At 32.8% G+C, this 14,327-nt stretch overlaps 1 protein-coding gene across 2 annotated transcripts; it reads right to left on the reverse strand.

The window, feature by feature from the left end:
* Positions 1–1,624: 1,624 nt before the first annotated feature.
* LOC111294148 (PHD finger protein ALFIN-LIKE 2-like) lies at positions 1,625–7,613 on the reverse strand. 2 transcript variants are annotated; one of them, XM_022887335.2, is made up of 5 exons: positions 7,314–7,613; positions 7,184–7,216; positions 6,363–6,585; positions 2,463–2,583; positions 1,625–2,332 (listed from the first exon to the last, which is right to left on the reverse strand). In XM_022887335.2, the coding sequence occupies exons 1-5, from the start codon at positions 7,399–7,401 to the stop codon at positions 2,087–2,089; spliced, it is 711 nt and encodes a 236-aa protein (XP_022743070.1). In that variant the 5' UTR covers positions 7,402–7,613; the 3' UTR covers positions 1,625–2,086. The 2 variants fall into 2 exon arrangements, with proteins under 2 accessions (XP_022743070.1, XP_089599706.1); XM_089743580.1 differs by having other exon boundaries at positions 7,184–7,210; positions 7,314–7,546.
* Positions 7,614–14,327: the final 6,714 nt, after the last annotated feature.

Raw genomic sequence — 14,327 nt, forward strand, 5'->3', positions numbered from 1 at the left:
CAAGTGGTATCAGAGTATAGTTTAAGTCATGGGAAGAAGCAAGTCCTAAAGAGCTTGACTCATGAAAGAAGTTTAAGTTCATGTTTTGAATATTGATTTATGTGAAACATGAAGATACACAAGAGAAAATGATTGTGAGACTTCCATTACAGGTGGAGCTAAGCATGTTTAGCATGAAAATTAATGATTGATGAAATTTGAGTCGAGGTGGAGATTGTTGAGAATAGTAACTCAAATTTCATAAGTGATTTATTTGGAATTAGCTAGATATTACTTGATGGACAATAAGACTTGCAGAATAAAAATTTTAAAAGAAAAAAAGATTCTTGATAGGCAAGTTAATATACTTAAAAATAGGTAAAGTCTCTATAAAGTTATGTATGAGACAAAGATGTAAGAGACTTATAGGGTTTTATGGGATAAACATCTCATAAGACTACTAGAGATTTACATTTCATGGGTGTGTATATTTGAATATTTGTGAGTGAACTATAAGAGACTGAAATAGTCCACATATGTATGGTGCATGAGTGCACATAGGTATGTGTTTGTTTAGATTAAGAATATTTCATATAGCTAAAGGATATTGAAAGGATCTATGGGTATTATACTCTATATGACTAGAAGATATTGAGAGGATCTATGTGTATTATACTCCATATGGCTAGAGAAAATTAAGAAGATTTAAGAGCATTAATTATGAGTGCTTGATTTGATGTTCGTTTGTAATTTTCTACAATTAATGGATATTTTTTCTCATCCGTGAACATAGGTCGATTAGGTCGAATCACATTAAATTATTGTCTCTTGTATAATTGATTGATTATTTGATTATACTTCCTATTGTGTGGATGTTTAATTGGATGAAGGCTTTTTTGCCTAACACTTGATACCAAAGGATAATTCCTAATACAATCGACCTAAACTTTCATTATGTTGTTTCCACTCCTCCACCATACCCATTCATTGTTTTTGATCTTCCATAAGCCACTATTAGGGTTATTTACAAAACCTTTTTTTCTTCCCTCTGCCAACTGCTACTTCAAAAGTCTTCGAGAAACCCTAATACGAGAAATCCTAAAGGAAAAATTTGGCTAAAATTTGCTTTTGTTGATTGTGTTTGGATGTTGTTGTGATTGTAGTAGTTTGGGGTTGTTTTGTTGGAAATTATAAAACATCTCTATGTTGGATTTGTGTTTACTGGTTAAGGGTATATAGGTTCACTTTATAGATTATTATGGATTGATTCTCTATGTTGGTGATTCCCCTCTCCCAGAAAACTTAAGTACAAACTTAAACTGAAACCCTAACATTTCTCCAATACCATAAACTATTTCACAATTTCACTATTGTTTTAGCTTTTTTTTGCCTTTCTTCCTCTGCTAGTCTAATTGTGTCCCAAATCCTATAGCAAACAAATAAGATCTAAATTTGAATTTTGTTCAATCTTGGTTTTAAATTCAAATCCAATTTCCCCCTTTTTCTTTCAAATTTTAATTTTTGTTTTGTATTTTTATTTATCTTTTATTTCTGAATTTTTTATCCCTCCAAAATTTAACAAACTTTTAACAAATTTAAATAATAATAATAATAAGAAGAAGAAGAAGAAAAAAATAGAAAATGAAACAAAAGAAAATCAGGCCCTTGGAAACCCAAACCAAAAACAATTTCGATTGAGGCTTAAATCTTACAACTCAAGCCCAAATAAGGATTCAAACTGAAATGGGTTAACCTTAAGCCCATTTCAAAGCCCGTGCTCTTATTAATGGACAACAATGAATACCAGGATTTAAGAGCCGCAGACAAAATGGGTGTCTAGATTCAGTATCCACTAGATCCCGAAATTTGAAAACCAGGACTCCATTCACTGCTTCCCAACACGAGAATAAATTTTTTTTTAAAAAAAAGTATTAATCTACAAAAAGCCTATGCATCATCCTACATGTGATTCATGTACCTAAAGAACCAAAGTAAATGGCTTGCAATTTAATGAGGGATTTCCAGTACCGACAGAATTATGCATTCACTATAGCTGCTTCACAACATCAGTGAATAAAACCGATCAGGTTAGTCCCTTAATCGGCTGCTACTGCCTCGTCTTCTTTTGGCATGACGGACATTTGTAAAACTTAATCATTTCCGCCTTGGCTGGCGTTATCTTCACACACTTTCCATGGTACCACCGTTCACAGTTGTCACAACCAATCCAAAACTCATCAGAATTGTATCCTCCCCCACAGCTCCCACAAAAGGTATCACCCTGCTCTTCTTCATCCTCGTAATTTTCATCAGCTAACATAGGATTGCTTCTTGGCTGTCCATCAATTGACCTCTGAAAGGCAAAAGGTTAATTATAAAATACAAAACCAATCAAGTGAAACAACAATGATGATACAAACTTCACATTTAACAATTTGAATTGCTTTTATCATTCTCATGAATGAAGGGCAGCATAAATTCACCTTTGTGCTGTTTCGTGATTTGCTTCCACTCTCCACAGTGGGCTTGTCTTTGATGGATTTCCTTCCAGTTACAACTTCAAAGCAAGTAGGAAGATCATTTATCATGCTAAATAAGCGCTTCCTGTTGAGTGAAGGGCACAAAACTCATGATTTATGGTCCTATCACAAAAGTTTCAGAAAAGCAAGCCACAGAGAGAAAGAGAGAGAGAGAGTGAATACAGAAGGTTGACATCATAGGAACTAGGGATGGAAACAGGTCACTATCGGGGCGGTATGGCACTCCCCATCTCCATAACCAATTATGTTACATTTATCTGTCCCCGTCCCTGTACCCTCCAAGTAATACTTTCTTGTACACATCCCTGTACTTAGTGTGTAATGCGTAACCCGAACCCACCCCAAATACCCAATTATTCCTTTTTGAGAGCTAAAGCTTTCGGGAAAAAATTTTAGAATGAATTAAAATTTAATCTCAAAAAGACAAACCTTTTAAATCAGAGCCCTAAAACCATAAATTATCTAGTAAACTTTATCCCAAAATCCATTGAAAAATTTTATAAAAAATCAAAATCCAAAAAAAGCCAACAAAACAAAAAAGAAGGAAAATATCTCAGAAAAAAAGTAAACTAAAAAAAGGGAAAAGATCTATATTGAGGTTTTGATGATGGAAGTTTTTTTGGGAGGGGGGAGAAGAATAAGGAAAAAGAAAGAGGGGAGCAAGATTGAGGTCGCTGGTAGCAAGTTATGAAGCACGGACACGGACACATAATACAGATACAACACGATACAGACATGGCAACACGAGAATTTTTAAAAAATGCGGACACAAATACAACAGTACACAGCAATAAAAAACATTTTTTTATATATCATAATTATCAGTTAAAAAATATATGGTAGATATTAGACTGATTTTTAAAAGATATTTACTCTTGTAAAAAAAAATGATGATAGGCACAATAATAAAAGAACATATGGTGTTATTATCCACATGAGAATTGTTTTTTTCTTCTTTTTCTTCTTCTTTGTCATATCTGTCGAATGTATTTAGGCATATCGCAAGCATCAAAGTATCGGACACGGATACAAAATGGGCATCCAAGAGGTTTAGAAGTGTCCATACTTCATAGGTAGCAAGACTACCATTGCAAATCACGGAAATGGAAAAAGAAAGGTGATAGTACCATATCCCGGAGAGAGGGAAGCAATGAGAAGGAAGAAAATTAGAAGAAAAAAAGACAAAGGAAAGAAAAGGCGAAAAAAGGAACAGTTGCTGAAAACGAACATGCTAGTTGAAGCACATGCGAACAACAACTAAAGTAGAGAAGAGAGTGAATAGAGATAGTGGCTGATGATTGATGAGAAAGAAAGAAGAAAATGAAAATTGGTGAAAAAACAAATTTATAGGTAGGGTTTTAAGGTTTTTGTCTAATATTAGTCAGGTATCAAGCAACTCGCGAGGCAAGTAATACCCACCCATCCTATACCCAAACTCAATTAACTGTTTAGAATAATCAGGTCAAAAAACCCCTCATAACTGTACCCATTTGGGTAAGAAATACAGATTACCCATCATGTATGCGTGAAATTGTCATCCCAAATAGAAAATTGTCATCCCAAATAGAACCAACAATGCGATAGCTAGTGCTGGGTCCCTTGTGAATTGTGATATTACATATACAACCCCTTTTTTAAAAGGAAGAGTGAAAATAAAAAAATCGTTGGAACAGGCCCATCAACTTCTAGTCTACAACAATAAACACACGCATACACAAGAAAGCAATCCTCGGGTAAAAACAAGCATTCTTGTTAAAATATGTATGCATGTCAAGGTTGTCCAGCACAAGTAGAACCAGGGGTTACCAACTTCTTAAGGTCCCAATGATGAAAACAGGGATTCTCAAGTATGATGCATTAAAGATGCAAAGTGCTGGTTGAACCTGTCCTTCATCTACTTCAGCATATATATTACTTACTGCAATATGTCATAAGCACCTATGATTGAAAGAGTTCTTACAAGTCTCTTCCATCAATATTCGATTTTGCCAGGCCTAATGTGATATCAATGAAACTGCAAAATACAACTTTACCCAAAGAAACAACAAAACCAGATCTAATACAACAGACAGAGCCAGAACTAATTAACTGGGGAGAGCTAATTTAAGATAGTAATGAAACCTTAAGAGGGAAAGGGTAGGGTGGGAAGGTTGCGATAAAATTTTGAGGGCAACATAATAGCCTTTAGTTTATTAGCTGATGACTTCCATTGTGCTATTGTGTTGGCCACAAACAGAACGGAGACAAAGAAAGAGGGATGAGGAGGGGGCTGAGGCTTATTATGAATTTCAAGTTATAGTTGGAAAATAATCTCTCTTTCTTTTTTCCTTTATCATTGAAAGGAGCATTATATTCGGTACCCAAGAACAAAAGTAATGCCTACAACCATGAACTAATCACCTAAAACTAGTAAGGGGGAAAACAAAGAAAAAAGGCACCAAAAAGAAAAGGAAAAGAAGTATAGTTTGATATATGTATCTTAACCAATTAAAAGCTTAGAATGCCTATCCTGCCACAGACTCCAACAATGGGACAGTTAATGTTAAGTAAATAACATCACTCCTTTAAGTGATACGTGTCTTAATTCAATCAAACTAATAGTCATAGCATGGGGCAATTATTGAAACAGGGGAGCATTCTCAGATTAATTTGGGAAGGACCTTCAAAGTAGCCTCCCTGGATTAAGGATAAAAGCATCAGATAAAATGGAGACAGTGGTCTCTGCTTAAAGGATTCTTGAGATAGAGGATAGAAGGTATTAATCTCCAGATTCCCATCTTACAATCCATAAACAGAAGAGTGGATGACTCCAGATTGAAGTAAAGAGAACAGGCAAAAGGTAGGAGTAAGGTCTTTAGCATTGCTTTGTTGGAGGATTTTGAAGTCGTATAGGTTACTGACTTGGTGGCTAGAACTGAGAATCTACCTAGATTGCATGCATCCAAGGGTGTGATTGTCAAAGCCTCCAAAGAGAAAAAAGGATTTTCAAATATGTCACTTGGTAGTGCACTCAAAGTGCAACATAACATTCTATTGGTTCTGACAATTAAATGCTGGCAGAAGACCCCGAGAAACCTCTCAATTCTAAACACTCAATCATCCATTTACCCCCACCCAACTGAAATTTCTTCTGGATTGTTCACTCTCACTTCAAGTTCAAATCAATACTGCACTCTCCCTCAATCCTAACGTAACACTAGAAACCCTGAATCTTCAAATTCAGTGAATGTAAACCACCTAAAAAACAATATTCATGGCTTCATGCAATTATACAGTACCAGGTTTTGCAAACTCAAAATGTCAGGGGAACATATGGAATCAACTGCCTACCAATTTAAAAACTAAAATATGAAGTCCTTAAGGCAGGTAATGGGGTGAATGAAAGCACGTAGATGGATTTATATCCAATAAACAGTTATCTGAAAAATTATAATATTTCAGTATGTAACATATACTTCATCATTGTAGCAGTCCCATATTCATTTGTCTAATCACAGACAAAATCATCACAAACAACATAACAAAACAATGACCTTGATAAAATAAATTCCACCCAATAAGGGAACATTACTTCTAAGAGTGGCCCATATATATAAAGTATTCCAACATCAACATCAGAATTCTGATGGTAAAATTTTTCAAATTTCAGCCCAACATCAGACTCCTTTCTCATTTTCTTTTATGTCAAGTCACAGACTTTCATATCCACTATGGCTAAGACAAATAATTGTTTAGAGCAAGAGAACAGAACATAGAACATAAACACCATATCAATGCAAAAAAAGAAAAAAATCAAAACATTTGCAATTCAAGTAGAGAAAGATAGACGCCAGAACAATGTACCTCTCGTTGCCATTAAGTCGAGCTCCAAAGTAGAAAGCCACGGAAAGCAACCAACAATCACTATGCACTGCAACCAGTGAAAGCCAGTCTTTACGATTCATCCCATCTCTTGCAAAATTAACACCCAAGGCTGGCTCAGGGAGCTCTGGTGGAACTTCCTCTGCTGGTAAAGCTACCTCCCAAGCCTCATTTGGGTGTCCATACAAACACAAATTCTCCTTATCTGAGCAGCAACAAATTAAAAATACTTCAATAAAAAATTAAAGCTGCAATCAAAATCACAAATTCTACAGCCTAAAATAAAGCACAACTTGGACATTGCTCAACTGCTAAAAGAAAATGCAGGAAAAATGAAAATAAAACCAATTGCATACTGCATATGAATAAATTTTCCGTTTCTTCTCAGAACTCAAACAAAAATTCTAGCAGTCTCAAAGACAAAAAGGAAACAGATTCGCATCTAAATTGAACAAGTGACCAAAAAATCCAAAGGCCTATAAGGAAAGGATACAACGATTGATAAAATTTTCTTCTCTGATTTCCATCAACTTCCTATACTTATTTACTTAAAAAGAAAGTCAACATAAAGATTGAAAATCCAATGGCCTATAAGAAATCAGAAACCTTGAAACAATAAATCGAATGCAAAGGCAACAAAAACTCAACTTCAAAATCAAACTGGATCGATCGCATCACCTAGAGACTACTTAGCTCACTCCAAATTAAATCATGACGGACAAATAGAACTCCCATCTCTATTTTCCTCAGCAAACAAAAATATATAGAAAAACTGAAATAACAAAAAAAGGACAGAAACTGACCCGGATCGCATTGCGAGTAGAAATCATCTACATCTGATCCAAACCACACGAAAGCAAAAACAAATTAATAAAATAAAATTAATAATAAATTCAAAGAATGAAATTAGGGTTTACAGAAAGAGAAAATCACCGTAAGTGAGAGCACGAACGAGACCGGAGCGTCGAGCGCTATAATCTTTGAAGATCTCTTCGACAGTTCGAGGACTAGAAGAAGCCATTTTTCTCCAAATAAATATTTATAATTTATAATTTTTTTTATTTTTGTGTGTACAAAGAGAGTGTTTTGCTTTCGGAAACGGATCGATTGGTTATTTGCGGGGACAGTTTTTTTTTTTTGTTTTTTGAGAAATCGATAGTTTCAAAGACAAAAAAGCAGACTTTGTGAAGCTCACGTGTACGGAGCGCAGAAATGACCGAGCTTTGTCAGTTTGGTACTTCGGTGTCAGGAAAAACAAAAAATATAACATTGGTTTTGGCAGAATTTCATGGAACTTTATGGGCTTGTTTGGTCTTGGCCCAAAAATAATAAGGCTCTGTTTGGTACTTGTCAAAACAAAATGGCAAGGTCATGTTTGGTCTTGGCTCAAACCAAAACAAGGTAGGAGTTCAAACTACATTACCCCCATCCCACAAAAAAAAAAAAAAAAAGGAAATATAATAGGGCCCATTTGGGGACATTTTGGAAAATATTTCTTTTTTATTCAATCATTTCAGGGCTTATTATGTTTTCATTGATTATTGGAGTAGAAAAGGTTATTATTATTTTTTTTTAGTTAAAGTTTTAGCATTTATGAGAATATTGAAATTTTATGAATTAATTAATAAAAGTATAGAATAGGAGTTCTAAAGTGCAAAAATACAAAGGCTGGACACTCTATTCCTTTCTTTTATTCCATTTTTCTTCTTTCAACTTTTGGAGCAATTTGCAATTGATTTTATCACCTAGGTTTATAACCTACTTATAGCTTATATGAAAATTGCTTTTTAATTGTAACAAATCACAATGAACCCAAAAGATATTTCACATTTTACTTTTTTAAATGAAAACCAAAAACTAAAAATATCATAAAGTCTCACTTTTATATATACTTGTAAACACAAAAGTTAAAAGATCTATAAATCTAAAAATATTTATATGTTTCAATATCATTTTTAAAAAAATTAAAAAAACGTTAAGGTGGATTTAATTTAATAGTAGGATTTGCATTAACAAAATTAATAATTTTAACTTTTTTCTTTACTTTTTTTGCATATAATAGAAGTCATTGCAATCAAGTTCAACCAAAATTCTCAATATGTATCTTTTTTTTTTTGTACTTTTGTTTAGACCAAAAACGAAATTGGGTAGGCTTTTATCAAAAAAGAACACAGATTAAGAGCAAAGGTCTAAGGTTATTCTGACATTTGTACTTCAACACACAAATTAGTGAGGTAAACAAATAAAGAGGAAAGAAAGCAAGAATACTGAAAATAAGAGAAAAAGATTACTTGCCTCACTTGAAAGGGAATGAGAGATATTTATACATGATATGGCATAGTAGGCAGCATCTAACTTGGTGTAGGTTATTCGGACATGGCCTTAGGTGAACCGGATAGCTACCCAACACGTCAACATGCCCACTTGGGGATGCATAAGTCGCAACAAGGATCCACGTTAGCTATAGGTAGTAGAAGTCTAACAATATCAACTATACGCCTCTACTAACAACATGGTCATATCAATTTGCCTTTCACTAATTGTGCAAGGATGTCAGGTCGTCATAAAATGAAAATACCCTAAGTTAACCAAAAGTTTAAAATGCCCTTGATCCAAATGTAATATTCAAATGTCCATTTTGCCCTTAAAGTTAATAATGTCCATATCATTTTACCCTTTCAACAGCTAATTTAATGGTTCAAAATAGGTGATTTAGACTTTTCATAGGTTGAGTATTCGGGCAAAATGGGCACACCTTTACTAATTAAATTTTTAGATCGCTTAACAAGTTGAAGAAGAGGATGACTATGTCATTGAAATAATTTTAGGTTCGATGTCAAGGTGAGGTGGTTGTTTAGCATAAGCGTTCAATTTTTGCAAAATGAGTTTAAGTCAAGTGTTCCTGTCAGCAATTCCCATCAACTATTGTAGGAGTTGTTTAGGCCATGCTTGATTGGCAATCTGTACATTAGTTTTCTTTTATTGATAACTTATAAAATTTTGTTGACTTCTCGAATGGGTGCTAAGATTAGACATGATTATTGAGGGTTTTTTTTTTTTTTTGAATGGTAAATTGAAAGGTTGCCTTTTTTTCTATATATAAATATATGAACTTTTTCTTTTAAAGCCATTACTTTCAAATCTTTTAGTAAAACTTTTCCTCTTTGAGGATTTGAACTACTCTGTAGAGTTTTAGGTATTCTTCTAGTTTTTCGCTATTCTAGATCATTTTTAGGCATTTTGCTAGGTTTTTAGGTATTCTAACTTTTTTTTTTTTTTAGGTATTCTTGGTGGCCTCTTTTCTTCGAATTTTGACCTTATTCTTCAAACATTGGTACATCTTCAAACATGTCTCACTCCAATTCATCTTTAAAATTCTTAGATGCTGAGGTGAATCTAAAGGCTGAGCTTTTGACCAAGGTAGTCAAGGTGAACACCACTTCATCATTATATTTAGATGAGTCTCCCTCGTGCACTTTAAATGCCTAAAGTGAAGAGTTAACCAGTTATATATGGTTTTGGCCTTTGTCCAAATACCAAAAAAATGCGTTGTATGAGAATGAAGCAATTCGTACTATTGTTGAGTTGAGCCAAAGTGTCGTACCTAACTAAATGATCCTTTCTATTAAAGTTCATCCTCATTGGCCCATCTTAAAAAATAAGGATTTGAATCTGAAAGTTCTAACTAAAGACGAGAATGACTCTTAACTCGATAACGAAATCCAAAATGATTTACCTCGAGCCAATAACATCTTCTTAGATAACAAACCCATAGAAACCATAAATTCTTTAAAAAGTCAAGCTTTCCCCAATAATTGATCTAAATTGTTTACAAATTGTCATATAAATGAGTTTAGAAAAAATTTTGACCTCCCAAAAGATTACAAGGTCAAGTCTTCTGATTTTTCTAATAGAATAACTTAACATCAAGGTCAAAATAAATTATAGGCATACAAGGAGGCCATGGTTGCCATACTAAGATTTTTTTACATCTTGTCATAATGATTATTTTAAATTTTTATTATCAGTTCCTTTTCAGCTCGTGCCCAACTCTTGGAGCATTGTTGGCTTTATAATGCTAATAAAAAGTATAAGTCAGATAAATGAGTTTAGGAATATTTTGGACCTTTCAAAAATTTACAAGGTTGAGTCTTTTGATTTTTCTGATAAAAGAACTCAACATCGAGGTCAAAATAAGTTGCAAGCGTACAAGGGAGCTATGGCAACCAAACTAAGATTTTCTTTACATTTTTTCATAGTGATTGTTCTAAAGTTTTATGGTCTAACTCCTTTTCAGCTTGTACCTAACTCGTAGCACAACATTGTTAGGTTTATAGTGTTAGTAGGGGGCTTAGGTCAATGTTTAACCCTTAACCTTTTTAGGAATTTCTTTTCAATAAAAGCTTATCCTCAATATCACAACTGGTATTATGTTATAGCTAAGTCTAGTAAAAAGTTATTTGATAAAATCCCTACCTCAATAAAAACATAAAAGTTATTATTTTATTCCATTATCACACCTAACAAAAAATGGATAGTCCAAACTAGCCTTGGTTGATTTATTAGCCATTTGAGTGGCCAATTTGCTCTTTGTGGAAGATGCTCATGTCTTCTAAAATATCAATAAAATTAGGAAGTATGGGATCTTATTGATCAATGTAAATCCTTTAACCTCAGTTAATACTCTTTGTTATTTTAAAATTAAAGGTAATTATGACTAGGTAATTTTTCAAAGGTTTGCAAAACTTGAGGCTTATAAATGTCTAATTATTTTTTGTTTATTTTCAGATATAGCAGGTGCTAAAGATCAAGCAAAGTCAAGCTTGCAAGCCGACAAAGGGAAAGAGAAGCAAGCTCCTACCTTTAACATTTTTTACTTCATCAAACTTTTTAAATGGTAAGTCAAGAGCAAATGAAGAAGAAGAGCTCAGCAGGTCATATGTTGTTGAGCTTAACTTTTCAAGTCTGTCTTCCTCAACTTAACTTCCCCATTCTGATCTTTTCGTCAAGGTTAAAGTTGTTAAGGTCTAACCTCTTTGACCTATTACAAAACATTCTTGCTAGGTGACGGATATGCCTGATTCTCCTCCCCCTCAAACTGAAGTTCTAGTTGAAACCACTCTTTTGGTGGTTACCCTATTTTGTAGAGATAAGTGAAAATGAAAGTGCTTATGACTTCACTAGATTTTTTTCATAAAATTATCAAGTTCATGATACCTTCTGTAGGTGAGTTTGGTAACTTAGTTATTCTTTGTTATATCTTTTAATGTTTGTATTGTGGCTAATCTTAACTTAATATTTGATTTTTTTATTACATATTTTTTTAGATAAAAAGAAATTCAACATTCCTATGGTTAATAACATCAATTTTGTGCAACATTTTGCCCATGATGCTTTAGCTCATGTTGATTGGGCTGAAACACAAAAACAAATATACAAGCTTAGATCAAGGATGAGAAACACACTCAAGAAAAAGGCTTGATAGATTCAAATACTCTTACAAAAAATTAAGTCTCCGTATGCAACTATTAAGACTAAGCTAGACCAACTAAAATTTGAGCTAAGAAAAAAGAATGATACATTAAAGAGGAAGAATATCGAGCTGAATGAACTTCAACTTAAGTTTAAATATGATGAGGCAGAGTTTAAATACTAAGAAGAAGTTTACAATGTTATGAAGGCTACCTTGGTAAATTTTCAAGAAACTGAGAAATTACAAGTTGTTGCAAAACTGCAAATGAGGTCAATGTCTGAAAGTCCTTTAACTTGGCCAAAGACGAGGTTGACAATCTACCTCTACTTTAATCTTTCAACGATCTTTGTTAATGATCTTAAAATCCTCCAACCTCCAGGATAAAAAAAAAAAGATGAGGACAATGATAATGATGGTAATGATGACAGTGGAGACCAAATGTAAGTAGAATACTAGGGAGCTCAATTTGATTAAGAGTATGAGGATACCACCTATATTGAGAGGAGAAATGAGAGATTCAGACATAGATTTATATTTGTAAGCAATTTTATATAATACAATTATTATGGGATCATAAAGAATAGTCATTTTGCTAAACAGTTATAAGATTATAAAAAATAATATTTTGCCAAACAATTTTCATAATTATATGTGTTTTGTTTGTTTATTAAAATATATGTTTATTTAAGATCAAATTTCACATCAAGACCTTTAGCTCAGCTAAATTGATTTATCATAACCAAACTTACCACTCTTAAGATCGATTGTCATGCCTTTGACATATTCAAAATAAAGATCAAACCTTCTTAAGTCGGTTAAAGATATCATTATTTATTGATAATAAACTTTTTAAATTATTAGCATTCTAAGTCCTAGGGACAAGCCTTCTATCCAGGTCCTATAGTTTGAAGGTACTAGCTCAAATCACCTCTTTTACAACATAGGGGTAACTCTCTTAATTGAAAGCTAGTTTTCCACCTTAGTTATCCTGACCTAATGCTTCAGCTTTTCATAATATCAAGTCTCATTTCTAAATGATTTTCTTTTTCACTGTTTTGTTGTAATACCTGGTCACTCTTTATTAATATACTATTGTTTTGAAAAGACCCATGTTTCTTTGCTTTTCAATTAAGTCAAAGTAAACCTTTATAGCTTTAGGAATAGCAACAAAGTAGATATCCATTATTTTTTAGATATCCATATCCAAATTTATTTAATATTTATAATATTTGAGTCTGTTTAAATATCTACTTAACTTTAATATCACTATCCAAATCTGAATCCATTAAATAAGTACTATCCATTTAAATATCTGAATCAATTAAACTATTTGGTTATTTAAATTTTTTTATCAAAATATAAAATAAACAAGAATTTAGTTTAAAATTTAAGTTCACTGTTAATTAATAATAAATAAAAGTTATTTTTTAAGGTCTAAAACCTTCTACAAGTATAAAATTTTATATATTTTACATATGTAAATGAGTAACAAATTCATATACGGATTCAAATATTTGATATCCAGGGGATATTATCTGTATCCACTTCAAATCTATAACAGATAATAAATCTCTTATCTGAATGTATTAATTATCCATTTCTAACAATCTGAATCTGACCAAAACGGATTAGATAATGACGGATATTTATTTTTTTACTATCCATTGCCATCCCTCTATAGCTTTTACACTATCCTCTTCCTTATTCATTTTAACTATAAAGCTTGACATACCGATCTCAATTAGAATAATTGTTTTAATCCTGAATGCCAAATTAAAAGTTGTCTCCTCTGTTGGAACTTTGTCATCATCCTCAATACCCATAAAACTCTAAGAAGTTTTTTTGCCTAAGTTCCTTTAGCTTCATCTAACTTTTTTTTAAAGCTTTTAAGATATTATTGTTTGCTACCTTGGCTTACCCATTAAATTGGGATGAGCTACCGAGGTGAAGTAAAGGTCAATCCTAAAATTTGTAGACCATTCCTTGAACTTGGGATTTTTAAATTGTTTTAATTATCAACAATTATTACCTTGGGCAAATCTACATACTACATTCTTTCAACAAAATTTCTCCATTTATGCTTTAATTATGGTCACTAATGGCTCCGCTTCAATCCACTTAGTAAAATAATCAATGGCTATTACAACAAATTTCCATTGTCTTAAGGCTAGTATAAATGGGCCCAATATAATTATCCTTCATTACATGAATGACGATAGACTGATTAATAGGGTGAGCTTAATGACGCGCTTTGATGTTGAATAGGTGCAAATCATTAGCACTTATCACATCTTTTAACAAGATCAATGATGTTTTTCCTAATAGTGGGCTAGTAAGACATTTGTCTCAGTACCATGTAAGCCAAAGCCCTTAGACCAAGGTGGTTTCCATATATTTCTTCATGCACCTCTCTTTATATGTGGTTGATCTCGTATGCACTCAAACATCTGAGATATGACCAAGTAAATGATTTG

Source organism: Durio zibethinus, chromosome 14, assembly GCF_047325235.1.
Source record: "Durio zibethinus cultivar Kanyao isolate XHJ-2024 chromosome 14, ASM4732523v1, whole genome shotgun sequence".
Classification (NCBI taxonomy): Eukaryota; Viridiplantae; Streptophyta; class Magnoliopsida; order Malvales; family Malvaceae; genus Durio; species Durio zibethinus.

Coding starts and splice junctions, on each gene's coding strand:
- LOC111294148 (XM_022887335.2), bottom strand. CDS start 7,401: ATGGCTTCTTCTAGTCCTCGAACTGTCGAAGAGATCTTCAAAGATTAT. Junction 2,584..6,362: donor CGACTTAATGGCAACGAGAG/GTACATTGTTCT, acceptor TTCACTCAACAG/GAAGCGCTTATTTAGCATGA. Junction 2,333..2,462: donor AATCACGAAACAGCACAAAG/GTGAATTTATGC, acceptor TTTGCCTTTCAG/AGGTCAATTGATGGACAGCC.